The 18,311-nt window shown below is 36.4% G+C and overlaps 1 protein-coding gene across 2 annotated transcripts; it reads left to right on the top strand.

The window, feature by feature from the left end:
• Window positions 1-1,809: 1,809 nt before the first annotated feature.
• Window positions 1,810-18,044, top strand: CDK1 (cyclin dependent kinase 1). 2 transcript variants are annotated; one of them, XM_080823566.1, is made up of 8 exons: window positions 1,810-1,940; window positions 3,838-3,899; window positions 9,356-9,512; window positions 10,383-10,506; window positions 12,961-13,131; window positions 14,386-14,549; window positions 14,674-14,815; window positions 16,855-18,044. In XM_080823566.1, the coding sequence occupies exons 2-8, from the start codon at window positions 3,863-3,865 to the stop codon at window positions 16,951-16,953; spliced, it is 894 nt and encodes a 297-aa protein (XP_080679692.1). In that variant the 5' UTR covers window positions 1,810-1,940; window positions 3,838-3,862; the 3' UTR covers window positions 16,954-18,044. The 2 variants fall into 2 exon arrangements, with proteins under 2 accessions (XP_080679692.1, XP_080679693.1); XM_080823567.1 differs by having other exon boundaries at window positions 1,824-1,926.
• The last annotated feature ends 267 nt before the right edge of the window (window positions 18,045-18,311 follow it).

Genomic DNA, 18,311 nt, shown 5'->3' with positions numbered 1-18,311 from the left:
CTACAGCAGGAATTGTATCTCATTAATTTTGTGTCTATAAAGTACTTTAGAGATACTAAATTCAAGTTGGCCCAAAGAATTAATAAACTGTATTTGGGAAGATGATAGCATGAATTTACAAAAACCCCTGAAAGTTTAAAAACAAAGATGATTGAGATAAATTGAAAAATCTGGCATCACAGCCATGGAAGTTTGTGGTCTTCTTTATGTTGAATGTAAAATGGGTATAATGATTTACTAGCTGTTTTTAGATGCTATAAAATGAATGTCTCCCAGAGAGATATATATGTACTCATTAAAATCAGTACCCTGAGCTGGCAGAGAACAGTCTTCTTCCCTAGAGCACTTCTTTGGAGCAGTCAGTTTTCATTTAAAATGTGAACTGCAGGGGCGCCTGGGTGGCTCAGTGGGTTAAGCCACTGCAGGTCATGGTCTCAGGGTCTTGGGATCGAGCCCCACATCTGGCTCTCTGCTTGGCAGGGAGCCCGCTTCTCCCTCTGTCTCTGCCTGCCTCTCTGCCTACTTGTGATCTCTCTCTCTGTCAAATAAATAAATAAAATCTTTAAAAAATAATAAAATAAAATGGGAACTGGGGGGTTTTAAAAGTAAGTTTTTAAACTCCTTAGGTCCAACTAGAGATTTCAGAACCCCCTACCTCCGATGTGAATCCCAAATGTTCTCTGTCACCTAGAAGCATAAAATTGTTAAGACCATGTGTTTGTACCATAAATAGTGCCAGATGACAGATGCTACTCACTGTGTAAGAAGGTACTAAACACTTAAATACATGTGATATACTAGCTCCATTCTTTATCCTAATCTGGGTCTTTTTTTTTTTTTAATATGGAACGTTTCACCAATTTATATGTCATCCTTGCATAAGGACCAGGCTAATCTCTGTATCATTCCAATTTTACCAATTGTACTGTCCAAGTGAGCACCTAATCTGGGTCTTCTAATATGTATTTTGCAGTGTTCATGGTAATCAGTCTTTGTCCTACATCCCAGTAAAGATAATGAAAAGAGAAGCCCTTATTAGGGGACTCTTCTTACCACCACTTCTATTTCACTCTTATTTCCTTAGAGACTTATAGAATGATGTTCAAGAACAGACATCTCTCTTAAGGTTATGGTGGAGGCAATGAGAGAGAGAGAAAGTTTTTGATACTGTATTATTTAAAGTATAATTTAGATCTCTTTTTCTTCCTCTCATGGAATTGAGAATTTTTGTGTTTTAAAAAACAACTAAAATTCTGATGTGAAAGTGATTTAAAACTAAAAAATGTAAAATTTTGTTTTTAATTTTTAAATAAATAGAATTTCAAATAAATAAAACATTAAAAAATTTAAAAAGTAAGGTAAAAATATATGTGTGTGTACTTTTGAAATGTGCTTCTTTGGCAGGGCTGGAAAATCACCCACCTAGAAAAACATAAATATACAGTAGTTTTAAGTATTAGAAGTGAAAGTAATGGAATTTGAATGTCAATGTAGTATCACTGTTGTGATGAGATATTGAGTGCAGTAAGTTTTAATTGTGCCAGTACTGGCAGGGGGAAAAATCCCGACCTAGGTGGAACAGTAGATTTCCGACGAGCAGAAACAGTAGGACGACGTTGTTCTGCGATGAAAGAAAGCGCCTGCGCTCAGACTCAGTTGGCGCCCGCCCTCCTGTTTTTTCTCTAGCCGCCGTTTCCACTCTCTTTCGCGCTTTAGCTACCCGGGAAGCCCAGCCCCAAGCGTCGCTGGGCTCCAATTGGCTCCTTTGAAAGTCCACGGACTATCTGATTGGTGGGTCCCGGGCCCTTTAGCGCGGTGAGTTTGAAACAGCTCGCACTTAGCTTCAAAGCTGGCTCTTGGAAGTTGAGGCCAGAGCGACGCCGACGTGGTAGCCGCCGCCGCTTTCGTCGCGGGATAATAAGCCGGGTAGTGTTGCTGAGGTCAGGGTCATGCCTACCGGGCGTCTGCTCGGCTCGGAGGCCCCGGAGAAGAAGTATTGAGGAACCGGGTGGTGTTAGGAGGCCGGGCTGGGCAGCAGGGGTCTGCGCTGGGCCAGGCCGGGCCTCTGGAGGCTAGGCCGCGCCTTCACTCGGGCCCCGGGGCCTGGGCGTGTGAGCGACGCCGGGGCCCGCCTTTCCAGGAAGGCTCGCGGGAGCCCAGATCCGGCGGGCGTACTGTGGGGAGGGCAGGGGCTGCCCTGGTCTCGGAATTGCAGTCTGGGGTCGCGGTCGGCAGATCTCGCGAAGAGGCCGCTGACCTAGCCGAGGATAACCCTAGCATTGGTTCGACGACGCGAATTGCCAGGCTCCGTCCTAGGCCCTGAGGCTCCGGCCTGTCCCGCGTGCGCCCTGCCCTAGCCTCCGCGGGGGGGGGGGGGGGGGCGGGGGCGGGGAGCCAGAGCGCACCTGGGCCACTTACCTGCGCCGGTTCCCAAAGCCAGGCCGTCCGGGAACACCGATCGGATGAACCAACTTGTGGGCTTTCTCGGGCTTCCCTCCATGCCCAAGGCCCTTGTACTCCTATAGCTTTTAAGAACACTTGGCCAAGGATAAAACCAGAGGGAATCTGGAGTTTTTTGTTTTTACTTTACGCTTGGTAGCTGTTATACACTGTGCAATTGGCCCAAGGTAGAAAGCTAAGAAATGCCGAGAGATATGTGTGTTGGAGTACCCCTCAATTTTTGTTTAGTACTAGGGTTACCAAGGTGCACGTCTTGCTTCCTTTAAAGACTTGGAGGTCTCTGGATAGGAGATGAAGCTATTGATGTTTTACATCCTGCTGCTAGTAGTACAGAGCCCCAGAAGGCATTCAAAAGACATTTTAAAGTTGCATCCTTTATTTTGAATTGTTAGAACAGGAAAATGGACAGAGGATAATGAAACCCAGCTTGGAAATTAAGTTATTGTTAAAAGTGAGCTCAACAATTTTATTGTTGTTTAGGCGTATTAAATCTGGATATTGTAGAGCCCAACAATTTTATTGTTCTTTAGGCACATTAAATGTGGATATTATAGGGGGAAAGCCGATATTAAATCGATTATTCTAATTGTTGCCATTTTGTAAAATTAAAAAAAAATATTTAAGATTGGCATGCATAGCCAGTGTAGTGCAATTTTGTTCATTTAAAAAGACTTGTCTCTACTTCTGGAATTGTGAAGATGGATGAACTTAAGTGTCAATTACTCAGAGTGACCTTTATATATGATCTTATCAGTGATGAGTGTGTCAGAAAATCAAGGTAATTATGGTTTGGGCTTCTGAAGATAGTTTCATTGGCACACTTCTCAGCTGAGGAAGTCTTGAAATGTCTCATTGTCAGCATTGCAGCTGACATTTGAGCAATCTTGTTAATGGTTGAGCAGTGTGTCTACATTAGCTCTCCATTTGTATCTTTAAAATTTTTTCCTTTTGAATTTTCAAAAAGAAATCATAAAGTACAAATTCAGTTGAATAACATCATTTGTGGAAATGTTTGGGTATTATTGACACACATTGGTGCTCCTTAGAAGTGTTACATAAAACATACTTCTGGGTTTTGTTTGGGAAGGATAGATGAATTGATAGCTGAATTTGAGAGTTAATTTGATTGGAAGAAGCTAAATGTTACACTGGCTAAGATATACAAATCCAGTGTTTTAAGAGCTAAGAAAGGTAGAAAAATCTTATTGCAGAAGTTCTTTCCTTTGTAAATGTTGTTTTAACATAACTAATACTTAGGGAAAATTAATACTTCACTAGACACTGGAAAATGCTTTATGTATTGTATCCCATTAAAAACTTAAAACCACCTTTTGAGTTAGTGGCATGAGATCAAATCAGCTTTTCCTCTCATTTTAGGATCTACCAAATCTGCTGATTAACTATGGAAGATTATACCAAAATAGAGAAAATTGGAGAAGGTGAGTGGTTTTAATAATAAAAAAAGTTTTTAAAAAATAATTTGGTAATGCTATAAATCTGGGACATGAAAACATGTAAATATTTATTAAAATCAAATCTTTAAGGTATCCTGTGCTAATACGCATTAATTATATGTTCTTTATATAGTAAGAAAAATGTTCAGATTTTAAGAAAATTGAAATTATTCTGATATGATTCACTGCCAACCCTCTCGATCCCCCTAATAATCTTACATTTTAAAAAATACTAAACACTTAACAGTATTTGTATTTTGAGAAGACTATTGATATCTTGTATGTGTGTTGGTGGGGAGAGGTTAGGGTAGTAGAATTATGTTAAGTTTAATAGTGTACTTTTAGGGTCCCTGGGTGGCTCAGTTGGTTAAGCCACTGTCTTCAGCTCAGGTCATGATCCTGGAGTCTCGGGATTGAGTCCTGCGTCGGGCTCCCTGCTCAGCAGGGACTCTGCTTCTTCCTCTGACCTTCTCCCCTCTCATGCTCTCTCTCTCTCTCTCTCTCTCTCATTCTCTCTCTCACATAAATAAAATCTTTTAAAAAAGTGTATTTTTAGTCTCATACAATTATTTTTAAGAGCAATATTTTTACCTAAACTTTGTGAATAGTACAATAGACTATTAAACCAATTTAAATAAATTTTCTATTAAGTTTCCCTAGATTTAAATGACTTGTCATGTGTACATGTTTAAGCAAATCTAAAACCAGTAACTCTTGTATATGATCATTCATTTCCTTTCTGTAGTACTTAAAGTTTTTAAATGTTTATATGGCATAAGTGGAAGAGTAAAAATATCCCTTTACCCTTTTTTCCCAACAGAATATCTAAGTTTCTATATAAGAGTTGGTATTTATATTGTACACTCTAGGAACAAATGGTACAACTTGTACAAAGTAATTTGCCACTAGAGTCCAATTTATGTAGGTTCTGTTTGAGGGGCATTTCTGACTAGTATATTTTTAGTGTGTTCCAAAACCATGCTTGTATAAGGAATACTACTGAAAATCCAGGGGTGGAGTACTGGAAAGAATTTGGTAAGATAGTAATGATAAGTTTAGGTGGTGGTTGGTTTAGGGATCTATTCTTTTTCTTAACTTACAAATATATGATTTTTTTTTTCAAAAAATACTCTATTAAACCTGCTCAACTAAGCTAATTTTGTTTCTGAGTTGAAAATAAGTTTGATTAACAAATCTACTGTCTTCTGCTTTGAATTTTTCTTAATCCCCAGAGAATTAAATGAGTGTTGATTTTTAGTTTGGAATAAAAAGTTATTCTTACAGTGTAAATGTGTTTCTCTCTCTCTCTTTTTTTTTAACATTTACTTTAATCATTCCACTATAGTGACTTTTTTTTTTTTTTTTTTTAAGATTTTACTTATCCATTTGAGAGAGAGTGAGAGAGAGCATGAGAGGGGAGAAGGTCAGAGGGAGAAGCAGACTCCCCGTGGAGCTGGGAGCCTGATGCTGGAACTTGATTCTGGGACTCCAGCATCATGACCTAAGCCAAAGGCAGTTGCTTAGCCAACTGAGCCACCCAAGTGCCCTCAATGTGTTTTTCTTTAAAACTCTGGAACTCCAAACATGCAGGAGACTACAGATTTGACTCTTGAGAAAAGTACTCTAATTGAAATCCATTAGTAAAGAGTGTAATTTCAAATGTGGTCTTATTTCCTGGAGTTAAAAGACTCCTGTTCTACTACATGATTTCCTTTCATATTCCCTCTTCGTTGATCCTTGGGCTTTTTTTTTTTTCAAGATTTTATTTATTTGTCAGAGAGAGTGAGCACAGGCAGACAGAGAGGCAGGCAGAGGCAGAGGGAGAAGCAGGCTCCCTGCTGAGCAAGGAGCCCGATGTGGGACTTGATCCCAGGACTCTGGGATCATGACCTGAGCCGAAGGCAGCTGCTTAACCAACTGAGCCACCCAGGCGTCCCACTGAGCCACCCAGGCGTCCCGATCCTTGGGCTTTTGGCAATGGGTGCTCTTTCACCTTGTTAACCACTCTGCTGCCTTCACTTTCATTCATTGTTCTAGTCCAAGTGCATTTTGTAGTTCCCTTTTTGTTATTCTTAATATCCTTTTTCTTTACTACACTGTATGTAAGCTTTCTGAAGTTTGGGATTTTGTCTTGTTCATAAGTGTTTGAACAGGGCTTGGCAGTAGTGTCTAGCACCACTGGAGATATTCAAATGTTTGATGGTAATATTATCTGTTTTCCTTTGTGTGTTTTCCTCTCTTTCTGGCTTGTATTGTCTTGACTACTCTATTGCCTAGCTGTTTTGAATTTTGTGGTGGACATTGTTTTTGAAAAAATAAATTGTATGAATAATTAAGGCCTTTCACACAGTATTTTCTTTTGGTTTGCCAGATACCTGGCCAAATTCTAGCATTAAAGTACCAATTTGAAAAGTTAAATTTCTTTCCCTCAACTTTATTTGGATTATTTCCAAACAGGGAAGTTGAAAGATAAATTCAATGAATCTATAATACCTTTTACCAAGATGTTAATTATGTCACATTTGCTTTATTATCTGTGTGTGTGTGTTTTTAGCATTTTGTTTTTCTTTTGACCCATGTAAAGTAAGTTGTAGAGATGTGCTTTATTTCTAAATACTTCTGCATGTATCTTCTTGAGAACTAGCCAATGTCATGCATTGCATTTGGTGACTAATATCTCCTTAATCTTTTTCTAATTTAGAATAGTCCTCCTGACTTTTCCACCTTGATACTTGAGTTTTCTGACAGCCTGATTCATTTCTTAAATACATCTAGACTTTTCTTGTTTCAGTTATTACAAAGGTGTTCTCTGTTTTTTTCTAAATTACAAATATCTGAGTGTTACATTCTGTCATAAGAAAACGTCTTTTTTGATCATAGAGAGTACCTATATCTATGATGGAGGACCTAACTTGGCCTTTATTCACTCAATAAACATTTGATTTAAGTTTTTGTGCTTAACATTCAGAGTCTCCAGAACCTGACCATAACTAACATTATTATTTTTTGAACTTAATAAAGTGTAGTTCAGGACAGTTGGGTGGCTCAGTTGGTTAAACATCTGCCTTTGGCTCAGTTCATGATCCCAGGGTCCTGGCATAGAGTCCCGCATCAGGCTCCCTGCTTAGTGGGGAGCCTGCTTGTCCCTCTCCCTCTGCCTGCTGCTCTCCCTGCTTTGCTTTCTCTCTGTCAAATAAATAAATAAAATCTTTAAAAAATAATAATGTGTAGTTTATTTCAGAGTATATACCATGCATTTCATAAATAATTTTTAGTGCTTAACCAGTAGAATCATTCTGCTTTGTTTAACTAGAGCTCTATCCTAGTAGTTATGAGTGATAATGGTTCAAAGAGTCAGAAAAGTGACAGAGCACTTGTGATGTCTAAAATTGAATAAATACTAAGTGTTAGATATAAGTTAGTTTATTGTTATGAGTAAACTTTAGGCCCAGATGAGATTGTACACTTGAAGGAGAGAGAGAAATAGTAGGGGAAAAAATTAGTTAACTGATCAGACTACATTATGCAGTTGAGGAATCTCGAGTTTGCTTTAACAGTGTGCCTGGTAATTGTGCTACTAACTTACCTACTTTTGTGTTTATTTTTTTTTTAAGACTTTATTTATTTATTTGAAAGAGATCACAAGTAGGCAGAGAGGCGGGCAGAGAGAGAGAGAGAGAGAGAGGAAGAAGCAGGCTTCCCGCTGAGCAGAGAGCCCTATGTGGAGCTTGATCCCAGGACCCTGGGATCATGACCTGAGCCGAAGGCAGAGGCTCTAACCCACTGAGCCACCCAGGCGCCCCTACTTTTGTGTTTTTTGATGCAAGTATAATTTATATCTGAAAAATGGACAGATTTTAATTGAACAGAGGTTATTTTTAAGGATGGTTGTGAAAATCAATAAAATCAGGGTTTTTAAAAATCTGGAATAACTTTGGTTATCCAAAAGTCATATTTAACCCAAATTCAATCAAAATAATGTAAAATGGCTCTTAGGTCAATTATGTCTTTAAAATGATACCAGTATTTAGGAAGACACAATTGTGTAGAATTTCTCTGTTTAAATCAAACTTAGAACAAGGTTTATTTAACATCACCAAACCATCCTTAATATTCTAATTAAGCCAGGAGATAATTTGATAGTAGTTCTTAGCCTTTTTTGAAATATTGCTACCTTTGGAGAAACTGAAAAAAGCTTTAGAATAGGTCTTCTTAGAAAAATGCACTCTAATCACTTCTGAAGTTAAACCATTGTTACAGAAAAATAGCAGGTTATTCAAAATTTTATGTAGAGTCAAGAGGTTCAAAATCTTCCTATATTTTCCAACCTGAATTTAAAAATTTTATGTATTTGTTTATTTAAGATTTTATTTATTTTTTAAGTAGGCTCCACATGCAACATGGGGCTTAATTAACCTCATGACCCTGAGATCAGGGTCATGCTCTGCCTGCTGAGCCAGCCAGGCACCCTTCCAACCACAGTTAAAAGAGCACCTATCTGGAGACTAAGTGTCCTGTTTATGAAATTTTTTTTTTTTTAATTTAAGATTTATTTATTTATTTATTTGTCTAGAGATGGGGGGCACGAGCAAGCATACAAGCAGGGGGAGTGGCAGGCAGAAGGAAAAGCAAGCTCCCCGCTGATCAAGGAGCCCTATGGGGGGCTTGTTCCCAGGGTCCTGGGATCATGACCTGAGTCTCAGGCAGACCTTAACCAACTAAGCCACCCAGGCACCCTGTACACGAACTTTTAAAACTAACTAGTTCATCTCCCTTAATATTGCTGCTTCTGTTCTCTGTATCCACCCTCCTCCTGCTCAAGATCCCTTTTGTTGACATTGTTGCTCATTATCTGAAGCTTATATATCAGAATCCATGTTCTTGTTAACTTCCAAATGGGTGTGAGACTTTTATACTATATAGTAGATATTTTGAACTTTAATAGATTTACCAGATAGTTAGTAAAATATTTTAGCCCCATGTTTTTCTAGAGGATTGACTATTTGAAATGCATAAAGCACTCTGTACAGTTTTCTGAAAGTGTCACAGTGGCTCCTGTTAATAATTCTTCAGCCCAAATCATCTTCACCCTATATTTTATGCCTGCTTTATTGTTGGGTTGGATATTTGAAAGGAGATAAATTCCAATTGGCAAAGGATCCATCATTTTCTTCTCTGAAATGTGCTGGGAAATTACTGGTAATTTAAATGTATGGGAAAATTGTGACAACTACATGAATTTTATTTCTATAGACATCATAGGTTGTAGTTACCCTCAATTTCTTTTTGGAAGTGATGAGGGTATAATTTTGAGTAAGACATTTCCTATCTGGTCACAGTAGACATTTCTATCATGTGACACTTCATGGGATTCAGTCCTTTTTTGAAATCTTAGCTTGTGGAGGGTGTCATATAGTAGACATTCACTTTGTCTATTTCAGGTACCTATGGAGTTGTGTATAAGGGTAGACACAAAACTACAGGTCAAGTGGTAGCCATGAAGAAAATCAGACTAGAAAGTGAAGAGGAAGGGGTTCCTAGTACTGCAATTCGGGAAATTTCTCTATTAAAAGAACTTCGTCATCCAAATATAGTCAGGTATGGTATATCTGAATTTAAACCATTTTCCGCATACTATTTCAAATGTGAATTTCAATGTGGAAATTTTTACATTTGCTTAATATCTGGTTGAACTTTGCTGAGCGGAATAGAACTCTATTATTTTTGTGAAGTTGGAGTACCAGGCATAGGAAGAATAGACTTAAAGCAGGAACAGAGTTAGAGGAGCTTGGTAATAAGAGATTAGTACTGGGGGCTGGAAAATCAAGGTAAACTGGCCAAGGGAGAAAAGGAAATCCTTTTTCACAGACCTTTATCACCTACACCAATCTGGTCCTTGAAGGCCCCTTAAACACAGTTGGGTAGCTAGGTCAGATGAAAAAGAAAAATTTTTTTTTCTTTCTCTAAGTATTTGGACTGGTGTTTGATGGGTTTGTTTCCTAATAGTCCAAGTTAGGATTTAATTGCATTTTTCTGGGGCTGGAGATAGCAACTGTTAAGGATTCCTAGTAAATTTTAATATTTATTTCTATAATTTACTCCACTGAAAAGACGACAAGCTCTGTGCAAAAAGTAGTCAACATAGAAATGTTCTAAATGTCTTTTTTTTTTTTTTAAGAAGTGTTCTTTTGAAATATAAGTGGTTTGTTAGCACCTTCAGCATAATACGACTTAATTTTCATTTGCTGCCCTGAATTTCCTTCCTCAAATTCTATTTTAGTACTGAGGTTTTCACTACTAGGGAAGCTACCATCTTTTCTTTCCCAAAACAGTATGTATTTTTTGTTACAGAAAATTTCTTATAGTCTCACTTTTTATGATCGCCATTTTTAAGTTTATGGAAGTTTTATTTTATGAGAGGTCAAAAGTGGTATATTTTTTTTTTTACATGAGTATTTTATTCTCTAGTCTTCAAGATGTGCTTATGCAGGATTCCAGGTTATATCTCATTTTTGAGTTCCTTTCCATGGATCTTAAGAAATACTTAGATTCCATCCCTCCTGGTCAGTTCATGGATTCTTCACTTGTTAAGGTAAGAAGCTTATTTAATTTTGTTAGTATTTATCCACTTACTAAATACATTAGTACTTACCTTACTTAATTGTATTAGTATGTATCCACTAAATGTTAAGGGTCTACTGCATAGAAGTTCTGTATTTGGGGGAATATGCTTAGAAAAAATGTTAGTAGAATGAGGAGGAAAAGAATATTTTATTTTTCTCCCATAGTCTATAGATTAAAGTTACCCCTTTTATTATTAGATAGTGCTTCTAGTTATAAAGTGAAAAGTAGTGCCTGGGATAACATAAAACCATTAAGTATATGTATTCCATTGTTGGAAACTAGGATATTTTGGTCTTTATTTGGCAGTCAGATATGTGTAAAACAATGTAACAAAAGCTTGGTAGGGTAATGACAGGAAGTGGTTTTATTTTACTCTGGTTTTGAATGTTTAATTTATTATTGACATTATATTTCAGTTAAATTATAAATGTATAATTTTTTAAAAAAACATTGAAGTCTATATAAAGTAAATGTGTCTTTCCTTTAACTCTACCAGTACCGAACCAGTCCTCAGGGCTAGGTAGCCATTATTAGTTTTTTAGTAGTCTTATAGATACTTGTATGTCAGCTTTGTGTATATAAACACACTGTTGTAAAACCCTTTTTCTGTGAGACCTTCCACATACAGGTTTGCCTTTCTAAATACTTGATCTAATTTATTTATTTATTTTTAAAGATTTTATTTATTTATTTGAGAGTGAGCACGAGCAGGGGTTAGGGGCAGAGGGAGAGGGAGAAACAGACTCCTTTCTGAGCAGGGACCCCAAGGCATGGCTCAATCCCAGGATCCTGAGATCATGACCTGAGCCCTGAGCCGGAGGCAGATGCTTAACAGACTGAGTCACCCAGGCGCCCCTGATCTAATTATTTAAACCAATTCCATACTGATAGACATTGAAGTTATTTTCTGGCTCGGTGATTCATGCTCTCATGAACCATGCCCCAGTGAATCCTTATAGAATAAATTCTTTCTTTATATTTTTTTTTAGATTTTATTTATTTAAGAGAGAGAGTACCAGTGAGTGCATGAGAGTGGTGGGGAAGAGCAGAGGGAAAGGGACAAGCAGACTCTGTGCTGTACGCAGAGCTGGAGTTGGGACTCAGTCTCACAACCCTGAGATCTGGACCTGAGGTGCAACCAAGAGTCACCTAGGTGCCCTAGAATAAATTCTTATAATTTTAATCTGCGGGTTGAAGATGTTTATTTACATTTAAAATCTTGATAATGCCAGTTGCCTTCCAAACAATAGCAGCAGTTTACTCATCATGGTGTGACAGTTATTTTTTTAGCACCTACTTCTATCAATCTTGTAAATATTTTTCAGTCCCTTATGTGAAAAAAGCGTATTATCATTTTGTATCTCATACTAATAATTTTTCATTTTTGGCTATTTATAAGCCTATACATAATTCTTTTTTCAAATAGTATTATTTAAATAATCTGTACATCCAATGTGGGGCTCAAACCCCAAGATCAAGATTAAGAGTCGCACCCTGTTCTGACTGGGCCAGCCAGATGCCCTAGTTAATACATAGTCTTTTTTGTTGTTGTTCTAACAGTTGATTTTATGTATTATTTTATAATTTTGAACTTTATAAGTCAATACTATGTATACCTTATATTTCTGTAATACCCATGTTGCTTTAAATGACAATTATATTGTCTTGGCAACACCTGTCTTGTATGATATTTTTCTCTGAACTACTGAGTTGCATTTTATGATAATTGCCTTTATTTAAATATATAATCATAATATCATATTTATCATTTCTTTTAGAATCTGTAACCAATGTTTCCAAAGAAGAAATTAATATGTAATAATAAGAAATAGAAATGGACCAACCTTATTCAAAATAAAAAGTTACTATAAGTATATAGACAAAAGTTTAAAAAACTGTCTGGGCTGGCTGGGTGGCTCAGTTGGTTAAGCATCTGCCTGTGGCTCAGGTCATGATCTCAGGGTCCTGGGATTGAGCACTGTGTCCAGCTGCCTGCCCGGTGGGGAGTCTGCTTCTCCCTCTCCGCCTGCCCCTTCCCCCCCACTTGTGCTGGGTCTCTTACTTTCTCTCTCTCTCAAATAAATAAGTAAAATCTTTAAAATAAAATAAAAAACTGTACAGAACTTAGGACTTCACAATTGGGGACAAAAAAATAATAAAAGACTAAATGAGTTCATATGGATGTGGATGTATCCATTAAGGAAAATATCTTTGTCTCAGGTATACCAACATGATACTGTATATCAATGGGTTTCCCACCCCCAAATGCTGCTTGTTAGTCTCAAATGCCTGAAAGTTTTTGTGGCAGTTGAATTATTTCCCTGCATTATAATTTCTTATATCTTAGAGATACACTCATTAAGATTAGTTAGAAAATCATTGTGTGGGACTGTTAAGTTTCTGACTTATTTCCTTCTTCCAGAGTTATTTGTACCAAATCCTACAAGGGATTGTGTTTTGCCACTCCAGAAGAGTTCTGCACAGAGACTTAAAACCTCAAAATCTATTGATTGATGACAAAGGAACAATTAAACTGGCTGATTTTGGCCTTGCCAGAGCTTTTGGAATACCTATTAGAGTATACACACATGAGGTATGTAGACTAGTGTGTTTTGGTGCTTTTGAATATGTGTGATTGCTGGTTTGTTTTCTGTATTTGTTCATTAAGTCAAGAAACACCCAGTAAGAAAGACTTCCGTCCTGCTAGCATGAATTTAATGCTTCTCAGTTCCAAACTCACTCTTCATTGCATGCTATGTGAAAATCTAACTGGGACCTTTAAATTTTTTTTTTTTTTTTTTACCAGCAGGTGTGATGGCAGTAGAAGGGGCAGTAGAGGGACTATAGAAGTGAGGAGTTTTCCTTCCTACAGTTCTAAGAGTTATTCCTTATTAGTTATTCTATTTTCCTAACCCTCTATTATTTAATAACCCTTCTTAGTAAACTTTCCCCAAGCAAATCACCATGTGGTTTCTGTCTCCTGATTGGATCCTCTCTGGTACACAATAAAATTTGTAAGAGAGGTTTTGTTGCTTATGAGTTACTCTTTCAGATATATTTAGAAAGTACTAAATATAATCAAGTTTTGTCCATGTTCTACAGATAACTTGGCATTTCATTTGTTTCTTCCAGAGGGAAAAGGGAGGGTTGACTTCTATAGTAAAGGACTTCTGGATGATGGTTTTCTATGGCATTGTCTACGCCTGAGCCCAAAGACTATCTCCAGATGAGAACTTACAACATTGTTCATTTGGTCAGATGTACTGGCTTCTTTTCATCATTTTTCCCATGGCTGTATAAAAAAGTAAAGGTTATTTGGTTCCCATTGGCTTAAACAGATGCTGCTGATCTCATTAACTTAGAGATGGTATTTTTACCATCGTGATAATTTATAGATACTAAAATAGTAGATCAGCCCTAGACCACTAATAAACTGTTATTTGACTTACTCATGTTCTTAGCATGTGAGCAGTATATGTACATGCATTGTACAGTGTCATGACCAAGTCCGTTTTCAGTGGCTTTTTTTTTAAAGTGATTATTGTCATGACTATTTTGATTCTTGCACTTTAATGATTTGAAAAGCAAGAAAAGAGCTTGTATGCTTTTATCTGATGTTTGTTTGTTTTGTTTTTTCCTTAACCCCCTCATGACTAGAACTTACAAATGAAATATTTATCTTCCATTTATTATTTTGTTTATTGTTAATTGACTTTCAAACAATATTATCAGAGGCAACCTTGGGACCTTCTAAAGGACAGTGCTACTGAAATATGTTTGTATTTAAGCATATTTATGCATAAATATGCACTACATTTATTCAGTGTAAAAATTTGCTTTGTAATAGGTGGTAACACTCTGGTACAGATCTCCAGAAGTATTGCTGGGGTCAGCTCGCTACTCGACTCCGGTTGACATTTGGAGTATAGGCACCATATTTGCAGAATTAGCAACCAAAAAACCACTTTTCCATGGGGATTCAGAAATCGATCAACTCTTCAGAATTTTCAGGTATTTTTATCTTTTTAAGAACTTTAAAGTTTAAAGTGAAATAATAATGAAGGCAACATGTATGTAATATTAAGATTATAGTTGTGCTTAAACTAATAATTTTTTGTTTTGCTCTACTCTTTAGAGCTTTGGGCACTCCCAATAATGAAGTGTGGCCAGAAGTGGAATCTTTACAGGACTATAAGAATACATTTCCCAAGTGGAAACCAGGAAGTCTGGCATCCCATGTTAAAAACTTGGATGAAAATGGCTTGGATCTGCTCTCGGTAAGGAGACTTTTTATACTGACTTCAACTTCATTGATCCTGAATGTACTCAATTCATTTCCTTTACCTGGGAGATAGAAAACCAACATATATTGAACTAGGCACATGAGTGTTATGCCTATTATATTTATTGTATTACTAGCTCCATTTTAGATACCAAGAAGCATGGGTGGTTTTGAGAGGAGGTTTTAGCGTTAGTTGTTTGTTTGATTTTTTTAAAAATCTGCAGTAGCTATAGCTCTGTGAAGGAAAAGGCAGGGTTAATACGACTTTATTGTTTTTAAGTAGCTGGTTCATAGTAGCCTACCTTTCTAACTTTTTGTCTCTGTGTTTACTACTTTTTAGTTTATCTGAGACATAGGTGTTTTCCTTATTGCTTGATATTTTTAGTTTTTAAAGCCTTTTACTGCATGAACTATAATTTCTCACTTTGCACCTCATTTGTACATCAGAAAGATAGGAGAAGGAATAACATAATTCCTAAGAATCTTTTCCCTTTACTACATTACCATTCCCAACTAACAGTTGTTTTCTTTAAAAGCAAGATAAAAAAAATCTGTTAGGATAGAATATAAATTGTCCTAGGTAGGTCTGCTTTAAGAAAATTGTTTTAAATATTAAGCTTTTAGACAGAACTAATTTTTTTGAATCTCAGCTAATGTAATTGCAAAAGAAAAGGTTTGGGTAGGTTACTGAACAAAAGAACATATTGCTCTATGATCCTGTAAACCTTCTAATTGGTTTTGGGCTCCTTTCAGAATTTATAAATCATTATTCCACCAAATTCAGCTCAGATTTCCAAATACTTGCAGTCCAAAGTCCTTTATCTGTCATTGAGATATGTTATATATCAGTGCTGTTGATTTGACTTAGAAAGTCTTTTGTATCCTGGGCCCAGTCTGTCTTGTTTAATGTCTATAATTCTTGAACACAAAGACTTTTACTTCAGTCAATGAAACAAAAATCAAGCACTTAGTCTAGCTGGAATTGACCTCTTGGACTAGATCATGTTTTGATACTAGGGGCTGTACAGGACAGCCCCTAGTATCAAAACATTTAACAGCATCCCAGTCCTCTGCCCCATAGGTACAGGATCATATTCCTCTCGGTTGTGACAACCCAAAATGTCTCCAGACACTGTCAAATGTCCCCTGACCAGCAAAGTCTCACCCAGATGAGAACCACTGCTGTAAATCCTCGGACTTGATTTCAAATTTAAACTCCTTAGTTGTAAGAACTTGGGCAAGTTACTTTACCTCTGAGCCTCAGTGTCCTCATTGGAAAATGGGACCAGTACTTAGCATTTGTTGTGAGGATTAAGTAACATCAGATGTGCCAACCACTTAATATAGTGCTTGATACAGGATAAGAGCTCAAGGGGTTACTAGATACTAAAAGTATATCTAGTCTGCTTATTGATTTGGTTTTCTTTAAGATTAATGTTTAAGATAAAATTTAAGATCAATATTAAACATTATACAGTCTTTCTGGTGATGTGTAAGTTAAAACTTTAATACTAGATTGACTGTAATTCATTTACTGACTCATTTTAACTATCTTTATAACATATTGTGCTCTGGTTTTGTTTTTGTTTGGAACTTGCTGGAAGCTATATTAGAAACCACTATAGTTAATTGCCGCCATTTCAAGAATGTTGTAAATAACTCAGATGGCCATTTAATTCTCAAAGTAAATATAATTAACTAGATATCTTTCTTAAATTTATGTCCTGGTTTTAAAGCTATCTCTGAATGCTTGTGTCTTAAAGCACAATTTGTAGCAAAAAGGTTATTGAGATATCCATAATTTAAGGAATAGGTTATTTTAGAGCTAGAGAGTGAAGTATGGAGGATGAGGCATTTATGTGGTTTGCTATTGAACTGATGGAAATGTTCATTTAGTAGTTTTTTATTAACACTATTAGCTATGGCTTATTGGTAGAAAAATTAAGGCTTTATGGGAATTTTTTAATGGTTCATTTCTTAAATAAATAAAAACCTTTTTTTCTTTTTATCTCCCCCTCCCGCCCCCCCACCCAGAAAATGTTAGTCTATGATCCTGCCAAACGAATATCTGGCAAAATGGCACTGAATCATCCTTATTTTAATGATTTGGACAATCAGATTAAGAAGATGTAGCTTTCTGACAAAGAGCTTCCACGTATCAAGAACAGATAGTTATATTTTTACTGTTAACTTTGTCCGTTTTTGTTTTGTGTATTTTTCTTTTCTTTGTTGTAAACTTAAGCTGTACTTCATCTTCTGATTTCAAAAGTGTAACTTAAAAATGTAAATATTCTATATGAATTTAAATATAATAATTCTGTATATGTTTATAGATCTCACTGTAACAACTATTTGTTACCATAATAAAACTATAAATCTAGTATTGATGTCAGGAATTGCAAAAATTTTGAGTTAGTTTAAATCATCTCAAACGTTAGAGTCTGGTTTTCCTGTAGTTGGAACCACTAAAATTTAGGAAAGTGTGCTAAGTTCAAAGTTCATAAAGCTTTGAAGTGTTCTGATGCTCTGAATGTTTGAATTTTGTCAGTTTCTTGCCAATTGGTAACTGTTCAACCTGCCTAAAGATGAGTTTTTTTCTGCTGGTATTTCAATTTGTGACCTAAATGTTGAAGCATTCAGAATGAGAAAACTATCCGGATTTGAGAAATGATGCTAAATTTATAGAGGTTTTCAGTAACTTATAAAACTAACATTAGAGCATGCCAGAGTTTGCTAAGTTTTATAGTCAGAGATCAAGGGCTGCTCACAGCAGGGAAGAACAGTTTAGAAAATTTATGAACTAGCCTATTTTTAGGTAGGTTATGAAAGCTATTTGTCTAAGTGAGTTCTTATGCCTTGGTCAGAGGTAATAACCAGAAAAAGGAGTTGCTCATCTTGGCTTTCAAATCTGACTTTGAATCTATTTGCAAATTTTGACATAATTTTGCCTTTTAATAGCCTTAGAAGGTTCTAATATACAAGTATTTAGCTAAAATCACTAACTTTAGGAATTGTTAAATTAATAATGCTGCTTGTGATGCCTATCTGTAAGGAGCCTAATTTAAATCGTTATAGCCAAGAGAAATGTCTATGAGAAGTTTTATCTTTTCTAGTGTACATCTGTCTGTCATCTAACCATAACCATCTGTTTTTCTTCCCAATTGGTTGCATATGTAATGTGTGATCTACCTAATCTATATTGCCTTGGAGTTTTTGCACTCTGCAAGAAAAAGTGTGGGTTATTTTCTTTGGCAGTGGGATTTGTAAGATGAGAGGTTTGGTGGCCTTGTTCTGGGTCCTTTGGTAGAAGCCAGCTTGCAGTAAGAGAATGCAGAACCTAGAAATGGAAGTTGTTTGGGGTCACATTGTAAAGAGTTAAGATGTCATGGTGGGAATTTGGTAAATGAAAGGTCACACAAAAGATTTAATTGAGATGGTGAAATGCCATACCCTCAGACTAGAGTTTTCTTACCTACAAAGTGAAATGTTGA

The sequence above is a fragment of the Martes martes genome (genome assembly GCF_963455335.1).
Source record: "Martes martes genome assembly, chromosome: 14".
NCBI lineage: Eukaryota > Metazoa > Chordata > Mammalia > Carnivora > Mustelidae > Martes > Martes martes.
This window is presented reverse-complemented; position numbering and strand designations above follow the sequence as displayed.